Source organism: Doryrhamphus excisus, linkage group LG16 (genome assembly GCF_037039965.1).
Source record: "Doryrhamphus excisus strain RoL-2023G ecotype Guam linkage group LG16, RoL_Dexc_Guam_v1.1, whole genome shotgun sequence".
NCBI lineage: Eukaryota > Metazoa > Chordata > Actinopteri > Syngnathiformes > Syngnathidae > Doryrhamphus > Doryrhamphus excisus.
This window is the reverse complement of record NC_136372.1, coordinates 13,235,873-13,256,851: the sequence shown is the minus strand read 5'-3', so window position 1 is coordinate 13,256,851 and position 20,979 is coordinate 13,235,873. Positions and strand designations below refer to the sequence as shown.

General features: G+C 43.2%; 1 protein-coding gene across 6 annotated transcripts; it reads left to right on the top strand.

Moving 5' to 3' along the window:
- The first annotated feature begins 47 nt into the window (after positions 1 to 47).
- Positions 48 to 20,780, top strand: sun1b (Sad1 and UNC84 domain containing 1b). 6 transcript variants are annotated; one of them, XM_058049384.2, is made up of 23 exons: positions 2,658 to 2,957; positions 5,506 to 5,603; positions 11,372 to 11,566; positions 11,636 to 11,883; positions 12,484 to 12,753; positions 12,828 to 12,962; positions 13,051 to 13,179; positions 13,700 to 13,783; positions 14,161 to 14,271; positions 14,387 to 14,506; positions 14,591 to 14,684; positions 14,762 to 14,820; positions 15,006 to 15,181; positions 15,786 to 16,049; positions 16,133 to 16,225; positions 16,629 to 16,714; positions 16,790 to 16,934; positions 17,027 to 17,341; positions 17,860 to 17,944; positions 18,227 to 18,342; positions 18,421 to 18,588; positions 19,228 to 19,320; positions 19,413 to 20,780. In XM_058049384.2, the coding sequence occupies exons 2-23, from the start codon at positions 5,521 to 5,523 to the stop codon at positions 19,527 to 19,529; spliced, it is 3,186 nt and encodes a 1,061-aa protein (XP_057905367.2). In that variant the 5' UTR covers positions 2,658 to 2,957; positions 5,506 to 5,520; the 3' UTR covers positions 19,530 to 20,780. The 6 variants fall into 6 exon arrangements, with proteins under 6 accessions (XP_078653318.1, XP_057905367.2, XP_057905366.2 ...); XM_058049383.2 differs by lacking the exon at positions 2,658 to 2,957 and adding an exon at positions 4,635 to 5,190; XM_078797192.1 differs by lacking the exons at positions 2,658 to 2,957; positions 5,506 to 5,603 and adding an exon at positions 48 to 222.
- Positions 20,781 to 20,979: the final 199 nt, after the last annotated feature.

The following is a 20,979-nucleotide window of genomic DNA, read 5'->3' as shown; positions in this document are numbered from 1 at the left end:
TCGCGCACTTACTGACTTGTTCTATGGTTACACGCACACGTGACACGGGCACTGTAACTGAAACACGTTAGCGCAGCGCCATTCAAACCATTTCGCCCATTTGATTCAAACAGTCCTCCGTTCAGGGGAGTCGGGAACTGTCAACTTTTTTGGTTTTTAAATTTATCGGTGGACACAAAGGACTTATAACGGGATTACAGTGGACACTTGGAGTGAGTCAGCGTAAGTACTGAAATAAGTATGTTTATATGTATGTTATGTTATTATAAATGTCTTATCTGTGCTGTTGGCACTGTGGATCGATAGGCTGCTGCTTGTCTCTTTTATAAAGGAGCCTGTTCAAAGTGGTGGTGAAATGTCAGTTGCAAATATATTTGGCACTTTGATATGTTAGAACATTAACCCCAAATGGAGGTTACCAAACTGTCACTGCAATATTTGTTTTACACGGTAAACATTTGTTCCTGTGACGGTGACACGAAAGTAGGGCGAGTTTGAACAAGCAAAAAGTGGACGACAACAAAGTTAGTCGTTGGCACAGACAGAAGCAGAGTCACAACAAGACCACTTCCGGATGATGCGCTAGGATGTGACGTCATCGCAGGAGAACTCTTGCAATATTGTTTAAACCATAAAAACACCGTGGATAGCTTTTACAGCACAAAGGCAGTAGAAAGGAATACTAGAAATGTGTACTGTGATTGTTGAGTAACGTTCATTTATTTGTGTCCAATGACTTTGTGTCATATGAATTGAGGCCGTCAGTGTATTGGGGACTTTAAGGTTTCGACTTATATGGATTTGACGTGTATGTGCTGGAAAAGTTTTTAAAAAAGGTTGTTAACAGAAATGGGCTGTGAACTTTCTTGTTTGGTGCTTGACAGAGCAGCGCGCCTTTTTGTCTCTGACGTCACATAAGCGAAATGCATCACATGTGTCCACCAGGGGGCGCTATTTGTAAGCTCTTTAACGTGTTTAAACGTCAACGTGTTGTACTTGTATTTTGGGACGAAATCTTGTGATGTAATGTTGGTTTCCCTACTATGCCTTTGATGGTCACTTTGTTTGGACTGTTCTTCTGGGGGCAAGCTGAGGAGGTAGACCACTGTAAGGTCTGGGGTTCGATCTTCCCTCCATCCAGCCACTGTTGTGTGTCCCTGGGCAAGACACTTTGTACCTTTTGAATGAATCGTGGATTCACTTCACCGTGAAGTGTGCTGAGTACCATGGAATTGCTATATTTCCATTATTATTCATACTTATCCTGCTATGGTGGGTGTTTGTGATTTTCATTTGACTTGGCAATGTCTGATTTCTTCAACCGCAAAGTAGGTTAGTAACAGATGCTCCAATACAGTGGTACCTCAGTTAACAGCCACCCGGGTTAACACACTTTTCGGTTAGCATCCTAAATTTCCCCTTGGCTTGGCCCACTTCTTTAGCATCCAAAATACCATCCGGTTTGTTTAGATTGGCCGAAGACAGAATCTTGCAATGTTTGGATGTGATCATGCAATGCATTGTGGTGCCATCTTAGGACAGAAGTGTTTGTTTAGGCAAGAGTTGTAATGGTAATGGTTTTATTTCATTTGAGCATGCATCAGATTACAATTGAGTGCATCCCATAATCAGTTCACGGTTCCACATGTCCAAAATGAGTAGGAAGGAGAAATCCTACCCCTCCATCTGGTACTTTTACAATCAGTAACTGTACATTTGTTCACTTCCTGCGTTCCTAATATAATTTAAGTATATTTTTAACTCTATTTTATTATTATTTAAATTAATTTAGTTATTTTTTGTCACATAGCAAAGTATGAGGTGATATGAACATACAATGACATAATGGGTACCATAGTAAGTGTCAATATAGTGATATATATAGCACATCATGACTGGTTCAAGACTCTAGCTTTGTATTTAGCAAATATCAACTGCTTGTATTGTTTCTTGAATTCGCAAGGAGTTGATGTTTGTTAAAGTTGTAGAACGATATACGATGTACCAAAGACATGGCCCACACAAAAGAGAAAGGCATTGGACCATACTGAGAAGGCCGTGGTCATTCCAGAGATATGTAAATGTGATGGTGTGATAATTTTGATTTATTTTAAAATTATTGTTCATGATGTGTTTTTGGGTGTCTGGAACAAATTAGTTGGATTTACATTATTTTGTGTGGGATAATTTGCTTTGGTTTGAGTCAGCTTTAATGATGTTAACCAAGGCACTTGGATGGAGCCAATTTTCAAAATCATTGAATGAGTTACAAAGATTTATTGAGTTACAAAGAACTTATTTGTGAGCAATTAAAGAATTAATACAAACTGTTTTCGCCCCAAAGCCCCCATTCCCATCCCTCACCACAAAGTTACACCGGTAGAGTGTACTATGAATGTCAGTAGTCTGACTTCTTCACCGAGATAAACAAATATGACGTCACACGACAATGGCGGCGCCCATTGTGAACGCAAAAGAGGCTGATCTAAATTATACGCATCCGTATTAATCGGTGGTAGTAGGTATCACCTTTCACTCAAGCCGTAAGTAAAGTAAATGTGTGTGTGTGTGTGAAACCGCGTGTGTTGTGCTCCAGCAGCTGTCATTCGTACTTGGCTCGTCCAATGGAGTCGCAGTGAGCAGCGGAGCGCCGAGTGGGAGGATCGGCAGCCATCCTTGTGGCTTTGTTCCGCCCGGGAAGCCATTTTGGAAAATCAGTTTGTTGTGCACTACTCGCGTATCACTTACATACGCACACACACACACACACACACTGAATACTTTGGCACTTTCCCGACTGGAATCATCGCATTGAAGAGCAGCAAGTTCCTCAACCGGAACAAGAGATTTGTTGTTGTTTTTTAAGTTGGAATACCGGAAGAAGTTTTCTCATCGTCACAAGTGGATCTTGTCCTCTTGCTGAAGGATGGTAGCATACACGGACTCCTATTTCACGGGCAAGTTGGCATGCTAAAATGCTTTATTTTGACAGGAATCTCGTCCTTGCCGCGCTCCTTTACCCATTCAGGCTTTTCCACGGTCCAAACATAGTGGCCGTATTCCCCAAACAAGCTTTGTATCATTTCCTGTATGAAATAACAACGCACATCTGTGACAAAACATTGCAACCGTGCATTGCTGCAGCAGGAAGTTAATGTGCGTCCTCTAAATGCATGGCGTCTAAATTTAGCAACGGAGCATTGCGGGAATGTGGCCGGCTTCTATGGTCTTTTGGACAGCCACTCTGCAGCTGTTAGCTCGGTCAAATGTGCTCGTTGAAGCGGGGCCACCGATGCGACGGTTGGTGTTGGGCCACCGAGTCGCAGGTGGTTTGGCGTAAAGGAGCTAGCAAAGATGACGTACAGAGCACGTGCAGCACGTTTTTACCCAACAGGAACGCTTGTGTGCATGTCCGAATGTCTGAATTAGCCGCCTTCAACCTGTCTCTTATTGTATACAAATAACTAAACAAGAGTCCGGACACAGCTTTCTTGCTGATTAACGTTGGTGGTGACTTCAGTGTATTGTGGTTGGCAATGAATGCAATCATATTCACCACGTCAGTAGATGGCCCTTAACAAAAAATCTAATCCTGGCTCAATTAGGAAGCCACCCTGGCTTTTAGATCTCTGCTCCAGATTATCCTTCTTTTGGGCTCAATCGTCCAGATTTGAAACAATTATGGGCTGAGACTGGAGCAGTGGGAAAAAAAACCCTTCTGTTTGTTTGCATACTCGGCTGCACCCAATTGAAAATCCCCAAGAAATCGTAAGTAAGGAAAAAGTTCCTTTCTGTGAGGAATGTGTAGTTATGTCGGCAGAGTGCGAAGTCCCCCATGATGTCAAATCTAAAATCCACACAAAAACCAATCCGACCCTGAAAATAGGCAACTGTTGTAAGTGCTGTTTAACAATGTCAAAAAATGGCAACCTTTGTTTACATGACAATGGTGTATTAAAGACAGTAACATGTGAGATAGTGTTCTTAGAACACTGAATTAGTTTTGGTCTTTGACCAGTGGGGAGACAGTACTCGCATAACTGCAATTCCCAACCCAAATATACAGCAATTAGTGTGAACAACAGGCTCGTAAAAAACAAAAAGAAAAAGGAGGATGTGTTTCGTGGTTAATCACACTGTGATTATAAAGCTTCTGCCATAAATATACTTTTAAATTGACATTTTCAACCAACCTGGCAGTTGTATTGCAGTGTAATTAGGCCTGTCATGATTTGCAGGATGATAATTGTCCAAATTATTGCTGATATTGATTTCTTTAGACTATTTAACATTGTCATTGGAATCTGAAGACCTCTTAATAAATTAAACACACGCAGAAACATGTCAAATAATAGTTCCCCAAAGTGTGTTATTGGAAAAAATTATCAGAAAACCGAAACATATTGCGTATTATGGACACTACGTTGTATTTCTAATAATGGATCAGCATCACTTTCGTTATTGTCAGAATGTTGACAGTTTATAAATAACCCTGAAATAGTCTGAAGTTGACAGTTTGTCAAAGTAGACATCAGCTCATTTGCATATCCACTTCCTTGATTGACTTTCAGGACATTGTGTGTGGAATATGCTGTTTACCTTTAATGAGGAGTGACCAATGAGGTGTGTTCATTCCGCTATATAACCAAGGTGTTGAGACAGAGAACCATGTTGTCATCCAGCCTGTTTGGTAGAGAGGAGGAAGACAAACATGCATGCTCATGTCAATATATTGAGGCCAGTAAAATAATAATTTTGTATTTATTGTGCGGTTAATTGATTAGATTATCATGCCAGGTATGTTATCAGTCCCCAACTTTCAGGCTTACATTTCTTTGCTTTTAGTGTACTATAGCCTTCATTTTTTCCTGTATGCTGCCTTCATTGGAGCAAATGACATCTTATCTGCTTCCGTTACATGGATATGCACACAGTATTATTTACTTTGAAGGCAGGCCTCACTGTGAGAAGAGCAACTCGACTACAGTACTTTCCCGCCCATTTGCCTTAAAAAAAAAAAAACTCAGTCCCACCCCCGTTTCATAACACTGTCTTCCCTGTGTGTGGAGCTCACACATGTAGTAGCTCCAGCGAGGCGACGGCTCGAGGAGTAAGAGGATCTACCCGCCTGACTGCTGTGACCAGAAGGGGACGAGTTATTGATTACGCTCGGCCAACATGCAGGAAGAGGTTAGGACACATTGTTGCGTTGCCGGTCTTAAGAGAATGTCGGGCGTACCTGAGCTGTTGTCTCGTTTCCCTGGACATTGTGCCTCAGCATAGCAGCAGAAAGCAGTCAGCAATCAGAGAGTTCATTTCTGCAAGTTTAATGGGGCATTTTCTATGTCATTTACACAATGAAATCAAAGAGACAGGTTGAAGAAGGCGGTGCATGTGTGTGTGTGTGTGTGTGTGTGTGGCGAGCGTCTGGATATGAGTTTGTGCTTATCTCCGTGCACCGTGTCAGCGTGGGCTGACCTATCCCTTGCATCCTAACTCTTGCAGTCTAAACAAAGAAGAATGACCATGGATTTTTCCCAACTGCACACATACACGCCGCCACAGTGTGCTCCAGAGAACACCGGCTATACCTACTCCCTCAGGTGAGAACTCGGTGCTCTGCCACTCGCAGCATCGAACAGCGAGTCCTCTTTGGTACATGTCAGCCGGGGTTTAACAGGGGGAAATCTGCCGGGCTTATCCGCTGCTTATTCGCTTACGGCGTTATTTGAAGTGGAAACATTTTGTATATTGCTTTTAAGATTCAGCTTGCTTTGACAGATTAGAAACTTCCACGCAGAAATGGCAACACTTGGGTTGTCTTCACCTTTGCCAGGATTCAATGCCCCACTAAAAGCTATTCTGGTTTCATTTGTTGCTAACTTCCCACTCGTATTGTTTTTTTTTTTTTAGTTTAGCCATGCATTGTGCGGGTGTGGTCGACACATTGCCTAGAAGGTCTGCATGTAGAAGAATGCTGTTTGCTTGTGGTGGTGGTGGTGGTGGTGGGTGGGGGCGTTGGGGGCTCCAGGTCAAAAACTATCCCCCTTTTGCTTTAGGGTGTAGAAACATCCCATTATTCAAGTGAAAGTATGAAAGCACCTTGTTGAGAGAGGGAAAAAAAAGTTGCGTCTTGAGCGAAGACCTGTTATTAAATTTACAGCCTGTCACAGAAAAATGTACAATGAAAGGAACATTTTCACGTAATCCAAGCTAGCTCATAACATCATGAAAGAAATATAATGCGCCCTCTTGTACATGACCTGATGTCATTCACGTTCAACAGACAGACGCTAGAAGAACTGAATTGTTGATCAACATTCCTGCACATTAACGCTGCTGTCTTGCATAGTTGCTGACAAGTTTCATTCGTGTGGTGGAAGGAGTGTCAATTCACAATATTTGGTTTAGGACGACGAGCTGAGACAAGGTTATGACATTTCCTTTATGAAAAGTGCAATGGAAACAATCTACTAATATAATGTTCCACCCTTCTGCGCTCTTCTGTGTTTGTGATTCACCTCCTTTGGGTATGTTGGTGTTACGGCACTCTGGAATCCGCCAGGTAGACTAGAACAAGCTAATCGTGTTCCTTTTGACTACAGTCAGCTGAGACTCTATTAATGAACCTCACGGTCACAAACATGGCCCTGATCCTGGGATTAGACTAAGTTTGTGCTTCCTCGCCAGCCATGTCAGGCACGCTGCCAAGATGTGTGAAGAACATAAAGTGTAAAGCTATGTCCACTTGCACGCTTTAAGTAAGATGAAACTTTCTCTCAATCATGCGTGCTAATAGGAGCAATGGAATTCATTGTGACTAAGACTATTTGATGGCTTTGGCTGTGTGGATGGCTTTGTTGGGATTCTTTTGGTATGTTTTATACTTGTTACATACAATGCTGCCTTGGTTAGCATCATTCATTCTGACTCTAACCAAAGACAATTTTCAGATTCCCCAAATGTTTCATAGACAATAATTAGTTTTAAAAAATGATTCAAAAATAATTACAAATGGACAACTGACATGACTCGTTTTGTTTGCGAAAAAAAAACACTAATGCACCATGCGTGATCAAAGATGGCGGATAAACAAACCAAACTGCATATGGACGTTGAATTGGGGACACTGCTAGGTGCGTGTGTGTGTTTAGACTGAGGCCATTGTGTGTTGTGTATGTGTTGCCCACAGCGAATGGCTTTGTTGGGATTGTTTTGGTATGTTTTATACTTGTTACATACAGTACTGCCTTGGTTAACATCATTTATTCTGACTCTAACCAAAGAAAATTTCCAGATTCCCCAAATGTTTCATAGACAATAATTAGTTTTAAAAAATGATGCAAAAATAATTACAAATGACAAATGAACAAATGACAAGACTCGTTTTGTTTGCGGAAAAAAACACAAATGCACCACGCATGATCAAAGATGGCAGATAAACAAATCAAACTGCATATGGACGTTGAATTGGGGACACTGCTGGGTGCGTGTGTGTGTTTAGACTGGGGCCATTGTGTGTTTGTGTATGTGTTGCCCACAGCGAATGTGTTAGGATGGACAGAGTCAGGTGACCGAGACTGTTGGCCCATCTGTTATCAGCGCTCAAAAGAACAGTGACAGGTTTGTGGTCCAGTAGAACCACTAGTCCGTCTCATTCAAATGCACTGGGCACCATGATCCTGTGATTTACACACCTTAGTTAATAATACATAGACTGTACTTTATTGGTGATTTCTGTTGCTTTTCCTCAGAAATTCTATTTGTAATTTAAAACCTGTGATAATGTTCCATTCCTTTCTCCTCCACTTCTGCGGGAGCTCAACCCGGAGGACACCCAAGGCCTTCCCAGGCCAGCTGTGAGACATAATCCATCCAGCGTCTCCGATTTCTGTGCTATTTACCTGCCAGAGTAAATGTGTATGTAAGGCGGAATTAGCTACTCTTAAACCATCAAGGAGGAAGATTGCAACACACATGGAGGATGTACGAAATAGTCTGCAAATGCAACATATGAAAAAATTGACATTTTACCCGAACTTAACACCAGCAAAACGTACGGTTCTTGCCATAACAAAGAACCAGTCTACGGCTTGAAAGTCTGCACGTCACACGCATAGAATTTCACAAATGTAAACAAAAATTGTATATTTTTTTATATGCATTTGACTTGCATATCGCCCTCTGTGTAGTAACAGCAATTAGTGGTGCCAGCCACTGATAGACGGGTCAATAACACTGCTCCATCCATGCCCACTGAAAGCAAGAGCAAGGCAAATCATACTTGATGCTGTGGCTCAGCTGTGTTTCCCGCCATGAGCGATGAAGTGTTGACAGTATGCTTATCAAGCTGTCTCAAGAAAGCATCAGCAGCTTCACTCAAAGAGAGACAGATTTGGAAGGCAACCAAGAATAAAAATAAAATAAAACTACTGTGAACAAAAGCTGTATAAATCAGAGGCCCATATTTATGCCAAGTCAGAAATTAGGAAGCTACAACTCCAGAATGCAACCCAAACATGAGTGTTGTTTGTGATTGACATACCACCGTTACAGTTGTTGTTTTTACTGACATGTGCCTCGAGGGGGTCCATCACATGTCATCTGCGTGCTGCCATGCCATGAAGGAAAGTCAGTGGGAGGGGAAACCGAGGGAGGAATGGAATGATCCTAATCTGTGCCAAATTATACCCACCCACAGAGAGTTGGATGGAAATATAGCCGCCCTCAATATGAGTCTCTCTCTTGTAAAACTCTAGTAAACATGAGCCTCTGGAACTTACTGGGTCTTTTCTTGCTCTGCTGCAGTTTTGGGAAACAAAACAATCCAAGAGTTGCCTTCTCGAATATCAGTGTGAGTCCAGTGGTGCCTTGCTGAGGGTCATTAATGCATCCCAGAAGGTCCGACTCAAACCAAAACACAACTCTTGGCTGAAAATACGATGGTGGCTACAATAAAAGGTGTATGCATCTTACGCCACTAGGCGCTTAATGAAGGTGGTAACTCTTGGGCACGTGATCCAAGATGACTGCATAAACAAACCAAGCAGCACACAGAGCAGTTGGTTATGCATAGCATGTTGCACGCTGACCAGGTGGGCAAACGCAAACCATAGCATCCATTTTGGATGGGAGTGTTAAGTGAGGTACCACTGTATTTGTAAGACATATGGATTTTTTAGCAGTGGTGCATGCAGTGCAAATGGCCGATTGTGTGCATCATGCATGCTCTGAAATCGGGGCTGTGTTTTTGCATAGGCTATGTAAAGCAGGCAGCATGTGAGTGGGTGTGACGTTCACCAAACACGGTGTCGGAGGTGTAAAATCACCAGTAGCTATTTCACTTTGCCTTCCTCATGGAGGGATGGGTTCTTTGCGAAGTGGACGAGCTGGTTTTGCTGCTGCCATTTAACAAGCCTGTGGTTCATTTGCATAAGAAGAAAGAAGTATTGCCATAAAAACAAGAAAGCGAGTGAAGTGCATGGTGTTTATTTATTTATTGAGGCCATGCTTTGCAGTCATTTGGCATTATGCTGATTCATAGGATCTATTGATCCACTTCCTGCCTGTTCCTCCTCGCTCCACCTGCTGCCTGACTCTGAAGTAAAACAAATCATTCCATCTGACACTCTGAGAGTCATGTGACGCAAGAAAGCTGGCAGAGCCCACTTGAGTGTGGGAAGTGTATCAAAGCTGGGTGGTTATGCAAGGAGAGATTCCTGGAAGCTGATTGTCCGCATGCAAGCAAGAGTTTTTATTGTCTATCCTCCATGTCCTTCATCTCCAGTCTCTATTTATATCACGCATGTGGGAGTCTGTAGCAATAGCAAACATGTCCATTTAGATGCTGAGACTGCAAGCCAATTAGCAACTGAGTGAAGATTTTCTGTTTGTCCTGCCGTGTTGTGGATGACACGGAGTAGTACAGCGCTAAGGCACTTCTGAGGGACAAGCGAGTTGAGAATGCTGAGTAAACGCGAAAGCACATAATTGGATGTAGGTGGGCGTGCGTAATCCTCAGGATTTAAATTGGAGGGGTGGTGCGCCGACAATGTCAGAGGTTTGTTAAACACCGTCTTATGATTATGATGGATGGACTGATGGGGGGCCAGTTGGCTGGCTGGCTTGGTGGATTCTTTCTGTTGATTCCTTTGATCAAAGGTGAGAGTTATTGTATCAAATAGCGTGGTGCGATCATGTGACATACACTCTTTGATTCGATCCCTGTGCTGCGCTGCATGCACGCACCTGTGCACGTGATTGTGTCATTCTTCCCACCCCGTGCTGTCCAAAACGTTTTCCAGCAAAGGCCACATTGTGAGAAATAAAAGGATGCAACTTTGCCACTTGGAAATTTTGTAATAGATATGCTAAGAAGTTATGTATATTTCAAGATGTCAGCTTTGATACTGTCGTCCCTCGTTATGGTGGGACCACGATCAAGGATTTTCCACAAAGTAGGATTAAACAACAAATTTTCCATGTTTTGTCTTTCACAGTATATGACTTTGAAAAAATACTTTTTTTTCTTGAATATTTAAACTCTACGCTACTAAAATTTCCATTTGAGTTTTACAACTTTCCCTCATGGATATTTTGACTTTATTGTTGTACAATCGGCCCACATTCCAAAAACATGCTAGTTTAATTGGCGACTCCAAATTGTCTATAGGTATGAATGTGAGTGTGAATGGTTGTTTGTCTATATGTGCCCTGTGATTGGCTGGTGACCAGTCCAGGGTGTACCCCGCCTATCGCACGAGGACAGATGGGATAGGCTCCAGCATCCCCTGCGACACTCGTGAGGATAAGTGGTAGAAAATGAAAGAATTAATTATTATTATTAGAATGAATTATTGTTATTATGATCACATGAGCTGGATGAATACATGCATTGTTACAGTACTGACAACCCTGCGTGTTTTTACTCATGTCCATTACTTGAGCGGTGCATTCGTGGTCCATAATGGTCTCTGTGTGTTTGCTTGGTGCCGTGTGCTTCAGCGCTGTGCCAGGTGGGTGTGGCCGTGTGAGTCACTGCAGCGTGATGCGTGCCAACTTTATATTGACAACTTTCACGCTGCCTTTCCACTTCCATGCCACGGTGCCTTTTGAAATTTCGCAAATCGAGTAGTTTTACTTTCAGTGCGTTTGCATACTGTTTGGATGTTTACGTAGCTGTACCTACTGTGTTGTCTTCCTTTTTGCTTGTGAGTCACTTCCTGTTCTATCTCCTGCCAGCTGCAGTGAACGATAGCCTGACAGCTACATGCTGGCATGTCCTGGGTTTTCTTTTTTTTTTTAGTAGAAAAGGAGGGCTCCTTGCTAACTTTTCTCTTTCTTTCTTCTTTCTCTTCTCCTGCTTCCCCAGCTCCAGCTACTCAACAGCAGCGTTAGAGTTTGAGAAGGAGCACCAGATTGCTCCTGTGTACGAATCGCCCAGAATGTCACGGCGGAGCCTGCGTTTGCAAACCAGCAGCAGTCACCATGGCAATGACAGCCTGGTTGACTACACACGGAACCAGAACCAGAGCCACAGCAGCTACACGACCAAAAGAGAATCACGGTGAGTATTCATACACTTGAGTATCTGCACACAGAAGCCATATTAAGTTGTTTCTGTTCTCTCTGCCAGGACCCTGCGGAGTCGAAAGCTGCAAGCCACTTCCAACTCCTTGTCGTTGTCCCTGAGCCCGGCTGCAACTCCGAGGAAAACCCTCAGCTTCTCAGCAGTTAGTACGCCCATTAACAGCAGCAGAAGCATCGAGGAAAGCATCACTGCGTCTGATGCCTCGGTGAACGCGAGCGCGATGGACCAGACTCACCTGAGGCAGCGCACCATCACTACAACCACGACCACTACAACCGTAGATGGCATCTGGGGTCAGTCGCCGGTGATGCACATTCAGTATAGAAAATGTGGCATACAATCATGGCAGTATAATGAGGCCAGCAAAATTATGCAATTATTTTGCATTTATTCTGTGATTCATTAATTTTAACCATGGAAAACCATGGTTAACCAAACAAAATATATCTATTTTTTGTCTAAATTTAGCATTTTCAAGCATTAAAATCGGTAAATTAAATAGAATCCAACTATAAGACATTGAGGTCACATTATGTGTGTAGTACACTGGCCACTAGGTGTCAGCATTATTAGCTTGATGACATAATAGCCACCAGAAGTAGTACGAGTAATAAAATAAAAAAACAAAAACAACGAGGAACTCTCCCAATGCTAACTAACATGTGTGAGTCTAAATGGTTATGTCTACTATTTTGGGAGTGTGAAGCCAACTATAGGGGTGTTATTTCATGTCTAGAGGGCTCTAATAGTGTTAAAAAGCATATATAGAAGTTTTTTTTATGCTCTTGCCATAATAGTGGAACTAGCATAGTAATTTTTTGTTCTTCTAGCATCGAGCAGTAACTGTACAACAATACATTGATTTTAAACTGTGCACATGCTCTTCTCCTCAGGCAAAACCTCTCGCTCTGAGCACAGCTTATCAAGCATCAACGGGGACATCGGCGCGTCAAACTCTCACACGACCCTCGCCAACGGCTACATCTGCCAAGACTGCTCCTTTCACTCTCAACAAACAGACGCCCGCACCGCACTCTCCCTCTCGCATTCGTCACCCACATCGCAATCCGAAGACATCACAGATGCCGATGCGTTTTCCTGCTCGTCATCGTCACCTTTCACAAATATATACTCCAGGGACAGGAGTCGCAAAAGCAAGCCAGGTGAGAAATGCGCTTGTCACTGCTGGAAAGTTAAGGTATGATGTCGGAACACTGAGGATGATGTTTCTACCCAGGCGTCCTCACTTCCGTGTCTAATACGTGTGTGCGCTTGAGCAAGAGTGTCCTGGCTCCTTTTGTGTCCGTCTTCACTGTGCTGTACAGCAGTGTGCTCTGGCTGTCTGCACGGACAAACGTCTCACAGGGAAGAGGTAAACCACATGACTCCTTTTTTGTCTTTGGTGAAAGACGCCTACAGTAACTAATCATCTAACACAAATTATGATGTCTCCATAATAGGTGTCTTTGCGTCATGTACCGACTCCCTGAGACAGACGATGTCCTCCAGTTTGTCTCAAGTGTGGCTGTTGAAGCAAAGCACCCTCGGCAGAATGACCGGCAACAGGTCTACACACTCGCAAGCACAAGGTAACAAACAGCACATTCTTAAAGGTTTGGAATTTTCTGGAGCACATGTCTTTCTCTTTCCTGTGCGTTCTGGTGATATCAAAACAAGTAAAAAGAAGCAGCTAAGAATCTGCCTGCTGAAAAAACCTCCAACGCTCCCGTTTCTATTATGTGAGCTTTATATTAACCAGGCCACAGCCATATTGTTAGCATCATTATGACCAAAATACTAAAAGTATTAAATGTTATCATAAATGTAACTGTTACTACATCCTCTCAGCATGTATATAGGCAGAAAAGGTGTGTCCCACGGGAATTAGCTGCCTCTTTTCATCTGTTTTTCTACAGTACCTTTAGAATGCACAGAAAAGAGACGTGTGTTCATGTCTCACATAAGGAGTGTGGATGATGGGCAATAGTAAAGGATTTTTTTTGTGGTATTTTTTTCAATTTTATCTATTTGATTAGTCTTGAAATGTCTTCATTTTAACACAACGCAATCTAATATGTACTCATTTTAACACAACACCATCTATTTCAGCTCACTCCAGCTTCTGTGGGAGCATGAATATAAAAGATCTGGCGAAGGAAGATGCGTCACATGTCAATCTCAATGGTTCCCTGTGTAAGCCTACGCACACATACACACACACACACACACACACACACACACACGCATGCCAATTGCCTGTTGCCTGTTGTTTGCTGACTGACGAGTCCAACATGCGTGACCTGAGTGGGATTCATTCTGAACTGCTTTTACTGGTCAGAAGCCCGTCATTAATGATTGATGATTCTTTTTTCTATGAGTTAACCGTCCAAACTGACGCTTGACTGCACACGCAACATCACAGCAATGATTCTACTCACTGTCCACATCCAGTTTGTTTGAAGACACGTTCCATTTGCGCTGTCTCCATTTCTTTTGCACGTCCTTACACACATGTTGAGTCACGCTTTTTGGTTTTCTTTTTGTTTGCCATCAATCTTTGGTGCACGCAGGTGACGACTGTAAAGGCAAGCAGTATTCTGAGACACACACCGTCCTCCTCACACAGTCCTCCAGGTCACAGCGCCTGGCGGGGGCGCTGTGGAGCCTCCTGGCTTACACAGGTTGACCAGAGATGATTATTAGAATACATAAGCTTTAAAAAAATATATACATGAATAAATAAATGTAACCAGCTAATATATGCAGCGACTCCTATGTATGTGTGTCTGTTTCCAGGTCACTGCCTCCTCCAGCCTGGTTATTTAGTGGCGAGAGGGGCTTCAGCTTTGGCTTCGGGTGTTGGGGCGGTGACACAGAGGATCCTCGCACTGCTGTGGATGACGGTAGCAGCACCAGGTCAGTTGTGTGTCCTCATACCTTCTTGTTTCTGAGACAACACATTCTAATAATGTACACTTCATTTTACTTGAATCCCCTCAGTGAAGGGGGGCCGGAGTCTGCTGTGGTTCCTTGCTACTGGCTGGTACCAGCTCGTGTCCCACGTGTGTCTATTCAACGTCTTCTTTCTGACACGGTAAGAGCTACAACCTTCTTCCTCGTCTTCTTACCCTCTTGTTGGTGCGTTTTGATGTAACAATGTGTTCCTTTCAGATGCCTTCCCAAACTCTGGAAGCTTCTCCTGCTTCTTCTGCCCCTTCTGCTGCTCTGGGGTAAGTCAGCAAGGCTTTTTATATACTTCCATTCTAACCAGCACACATCCCAAGAGCATGCAACTAATCAGGAGACACATTGAGGTCAGCCTTTCTGGGCGTCTTGTCAACACTCGTAGTCCTGCTCCTTTTGCTAACCCTGCAGAAAAACAGAATTTGTATTTTCTTCTTTTGCTCTCACACAGGTTTGTGGCTGTGGGGTCCGTCCACCGCTGTCCTGCTTGCAAACCTCACCGAGTGGCGTCCTTCCTCTCCCCTCACCTTCCTGTCCAACTTGGTCCCGGCCTCTGCTCCACTCCCTGCATCCAGAACCGAGTCGCCACTTGTTCAGACGCCAGCAACAGTTGTTTCTCAATCCCCAGTAAGATGCATGGCAGTGGTCATAGTAGAACGGTCGTCCCTCGTTTATCACGCTTAATTGGTTCAAGACCCGACCTTGAAAAGTGATAAGTTGGTTTCCTTATTTATAAATACAATATTGTTGTAGTTGGAGCTTAGAAAACTGGTTTAAGACTTTCTGAATACATTATTAGAGACCTCTAGACACAGAATAACACCCCTATAGCAACCTTTACACTCCTATTACACAATATAGTAGACATAATATAGTCACACACACACAAACGCATCAATAGACAACCTTTTTATGACTTCCTAAATAATGTTTTCAATATTTAGAGCGCAGTAGTAATGAAATAACCCCGTCATTCCCTTTACACTCGCCGCTACAAACACAGTTTGGATGCAGCCATTACCGGGGTGGTTAAAATTATGCTAACACTCATTGAGCAGTGACGCTGCTCATTTCCTGGAGAAGCATCCGTTAGTCAAAGCACCAACTCTGATGTCAACGTAAGCTGTAAAAAATGGCGCCCACAATGCATTGAGTGAAGACGTGCCCTATTAAGCCCCATCAGCAAGGGACGACTGTAAGTTTTTCTTTTTTCTTTTTTTTTCCCCATCAGCCAATTGTTACCCCGAGTGTGGACTTGGAACGCCTTGAACGTTTAGAGCGCCAGCTCGCCCTGTTGTGGGAACGAGTCCAGCAGAGCGACCAGAAGCAGGAGCAGCATCACACCAACATTGTGGGTCTGTACAACACCCTGAGGGAGAAGCTCCACACAGAGACCGACAGGGAGAAGCTGGGCCTGTGGGTGTCGTCCCTGCTTGAGCAGCGGATGGGCGTTCTGCGAGGGGAGCTCAAACAGGACAGCGCACTCAGGGTGCAGGTACACCCATCATTATGCCAGTTCCGATTGCAGTGCCGGGTTACAAGAGCTTAGTTTGTCTTCACGGGGTTTTCTTCGTGCAGAGCGAGGAGCAGCTGAAAGTGCTTCAGGAGAGTCAGAGAACACGCTTATCTGATTTGGAATTGCTGCTCAGCGCTTTGGCTGCCAAGACTGAGGTATAAACACACACACACACACAGGTACACCCGCCAAGATTCATCCACTTTGCTTAATTATTAATGTTAACCTGGACAGATGATAATCAAATAGTGTTGGTGACCCAGTGTGGCGCGTGTTGCTGGTGACATCTAGTGGTCAGTGTAGCACAGTTCATCAATGTCTTGTTACCTAAACTGTATTTGTATTGACTTATGTCGAACATTTTAATGCTAGAAAATTATTAATTTAGACCAAGGTTTTGTAACTTTGGCTTAAATCTGCATTTTTGATCATTTTTTTAATGACTGAATTTCTGAGGAAGCGATGTTGGAGCTGCGATGGCGTGAGGAACGAGTGTATTTAGTGTATAATGTATGTGTATTTTTTGTGCTGTGTTACATGGTATTCATTGTGTTGTAGGAGGTGCAGCAGAAGCAGCGGACATATGAAGCGGAGAAAGAAAACATGAAAAAGGAGTTTGTCCCTCCAGTGCAAGACACCCTGAGGTACCAACACCACATGATAATAACTCCTGTGTGTGTGTATTCCTGACAACTTAATACGTGTTGTCTTTGCCTCAGCGTGGGCGTGCAGCAGGAGGACCACGATGCTTTGCTGGCAGAGGTGCAAAGACTTGAGCTGGACTTGGGAAGAATCAGGCAGGATCTGCAGGGTGTTATGGGATGTCAGGGCAAATGTGAGCAGCTGGGCTCGCTGCAGGAGACGGTACGTTTGCAGCTCAGTGTGCCTTCAGTGTTCAACTCCTTAAAATCACACCTTTTTCATAATGGTTTTGTTTGGATGTGACCTCCTCCCAGATAACAGCGCAGGTGTCCTCCCAAGTCCGTAAGGAGTTGCAGGCTCTGTTCTACGGCGGCGGCTCGTCACACGAGAGTCAAGGGGAGCTGCCAGAGTCTCTGGTCCTGTGGCTTTCTCGGCGCTACGTGAGCACGCCTGACCTACAGGCATGGCTTGCTGCGTTGGAACAGAGCATCCTGAGAAACGTTTCCCTGCAGCTGGAGCTTCACCGAGCTCAGACTCTTGGCGAGGTGGAGTCCAAGGCCAAGTCTTTTGCTCACACCGTAACCGGCTCCGTGCAGACTGCTGCCTCTGCTGAAGGACTGACAGAAGAGGTGATGGATATATACTAGACATTTTTTTCCAAACCGATACCGTTTTGCTTCTCAGGACCAATATTGTACAGACTTAGGTTTGTACTGGAGAAGGACCAAGAGTTGAACAAATTTACCTATTGATTTATCCTAATGAAACCTCACGGCATTACTACTAGCACATCACGACCATCAGGAGAAGCAGAGTCCAGAGCAAGAGAATCCAACTCCTGTGGCCCAGCAAGGTGCCCTGTATTGGGACACAGCTGGTGTGCCGCAATGGAAGGCAGTAGAGTGGCGTATAGAGCCGGTGTGACACCTCCGTTTCTTTTTGGGTGATTGACGGGGTCTTTCGCTGGAGCATTTGGTACAACTTGCATGTAAAATGTCTCCGAAACAGTAAATGTTTGTTTATAAGTGAGCTTGGGGGAAACTACAACAGGCTCATATCGGCCCGTGAATTATCACACAGCCCTAATACGCTAGATTAGGAGTTTGGCCTTGAATTGAATATTAATCTGTGTTTTTCTCCATCCCAGCAAGTAAAGCTGATTGTCCAGAATGCCTTGAAGCTCTACTCTCAGGACAGGACTGGTCTGGTGGACTACGCCCTGGAGTCCGGAGGTAAGAAAAGCCCCTGATGCTCATCAGCAGTCTGTAGTCAATCCAGTCTTATGATGGATGTAAGGATTAGCTTCCTTTCTTTCCATAAGTCATTATTATAATGTACTGCATGTCTGTCATGTCATGAGATGAAAGTGTTAATCTGACTCATCTGATATCACTCAGTCATTTCTTACTTTGCCTTTTTCTGCCCTAGTTTCCATGATGCATTCACTTGTGAAAATGTGTGTGAAAATGTGACATATTTTGAATACCGAGTGTAATTTTCATGTGTGTGTGCAGGTGGCAGCATCCTCAGCACTCGCTGCTCTGAGACCTATGAGACCAAGACGGCCCTCATGAGTCTCTTTGGCCTCCCGCTCTGGTACTTCTCCCAGTCACCTCGAGTTGTCATCCAGGTAACGCCAAGTGTCGCTGGGTCAGCCTGATAAAATATGACATGTTCTGAAGTGCTTCTCCCCGCCCCCTTCTGCCAGCCTGACGTGTACCCGGGTAACTGCTGGGCCTTCAAAGGATCCCAGGGTTATCTCGTGATCAGGCTTTCGCTAAGGATCACGCCCACGTCTTTCTGCTTGGAACACATCCCCAAAGCCCTGTCCCCGACTGGAAACATCACCAGTGCCCCCCAGAACTTCACAGTCTTTGTAAGAATAACAAAACAGGAACGGTTGTCCCTTGCTATATCACGGTTCGAATAGCACTCCCTCACTATATCGTCTTTTTGCAGAAAATTATGAATGAATCATGGCTGTGTATTGGTTGACTATGGCCTATTGTTAGTCAACAAATATTGAAAGATTAAGATATGCCTTTATTCGTCCCTCAGTGGGGAAATTTGTAAAAGACAAGTTCTATGTAGTGTTGTGGTCACTAGACATCACATTAGATGCCATTACCTTTCTCACAGCATGGACACAGGCGACTGGCTCCCCACTCCCATTTCAATCAAGCAGCTAGTTAGCTCGATAGCTTGCTATGCTAGCAGTGGCCCTCTGTTATGTCCCTGCAGAGATCCTGTAACCTGTACAATTTGATGTAAACAGAGAACGGTAGGAAGTAAAGGTGACTATAGGGGTGTTATTTCATTACTATAGTGCTCTAATCATGCTAAAACACATATTTAGAAAATTATTAATGTTTTGTTCTCTATGAAAATATTCCGTTATTCACTTAATGTGGTGGGGACTGGAACCAACGAACCGCCATAAACAAGGGATGACCGTATTTTTGTTTTATACATGAAAAAAATCAGCCATAATGTTTGGATGTTTGCTCGTGCACAGGGTCTGGAAGATGAATATCAAGAGGAAGGGGATTTGCTTGGTCAGTACACTTACCAGGAAGACGGAGAATCAATGCAAACGTTCCCCGTTCAGGTAAATTCAAGTGTAATACTCAGAATGCTGAATCACATTTTCATTGGGTGCACGCCGGCATGAACAAAGATTTCATCCCGTTTACCTTTCAGGAGCCGACTGACAAAGCCTTCCAGATCATAGAGGTGCGGGTGTTGTCTAACTGGGGGCACCCAGACTACACCTGCTTGTATCGCTTTAGAGTACACGGAGAGCCACGGCCTCAGTGAACGAACAACCACTACACACACGCCATACATACATATACTATATATATATATATATAAAAATATAAATCTAAAAAAACACTCACTGTACATAGCTCTACCAACACCTGAAGTGACGACACTCTGAAGATCCTGGCGATGTTTTTAAAAGAATGACAAGGATGTGGGAATGGATGAACACAAGAATATTTGAGGGGGTGTTTTTTTCAAGACTTTCTTGCACTGAATCAACGCACGAGGGCACAAGACTCACCAAGTCCATTTGAAAAGGAAGTTGGACTTCTCGCATCCCATTCTGGTTTGGGGTGTGTTTATTATCATCCATAATAAATGTTTCTTTCATCTCATGTTTAGTTTTGGGTGGCTCGGCATCACGCATCATCATAGATGCATTTAAATTTTTTTTGCCAGAGGCTCTGAATGTGTTTCTACTTTTGGATGCAAGTCACCCTTTAAGCGCACTGCAGCACTACAAACCACTGACCTGCTCTGTACATTAGCCAGCATTGATAAAGCATGTATGTGTGTGTGTGTGTGTGTGTGTGTGTGCGCGCGTGTGTGTGCGTGCGTGCGCGCGGACTTTGACGATTGCAGCCAGCATGTGGTTTTTCTTGACCCAATACTTTTTTAAAAAATTGTACATTTTCATGAGAGTTTTCTCTGAAAGTCATGTGCCTAGATCTCCCAATTGGCAATCACATTTGAAAGGTTCAGCTTGAATTCTTAATTTTTCTCAAGATAAAATGTTCCATCTCCTGCTTTCACATTTTCCTTTTATACCCAGACAGAATGTAATTTTTTTACATTTTATTGTCTATATAGATGGTATTTTATTGTACTTGCTTTTATCAGTGTTGATTTATATATATATGTATATATATAAACACACGTCCTTATTTGGCTGACCATTATTTCCTGTTTTTATTAAGTGTTTTGTTTTTGGGGGTTGATGTTTTGTAAGGATGCACTGCAGATATTGACATCAGTTTGTTTAAAAAAAAACTCAGATTTTGATTGCAAATATAAGAGGAAGTCTAAAATATGTACAATTTTGTTTTTCACAGTCCTATTTATTAAGAAGTCGATTGGTGACTGATTCTGAGTTCATGCAATGTATATTTTGTCTAAAAGCTCTTCAGTGCATTTTGGAAGCATCTTTGGTTTGTTTTTTTAAAGAAATTGCTATTTTTGTTCTGTCATATAAGACAACTGCTTTGGAAGATATTCCAATAAAGAATTTAATTTTGAACAGCACTGGATTGACTAGGAAATACATGCAGTTTATGTTCAGGTCAAATGCTGACCTCTAGTGGCTATTACGAAGACTACAATTTTAAACTAGTGCATAGAAAACTAGTAACGAGTCTTTGCATTTGTTTCCTAATTATAAATGACTCTTCCAGTATATTCCATATAAATATATTTAATATCGCAGAAATGTGTAGCAGTGTTG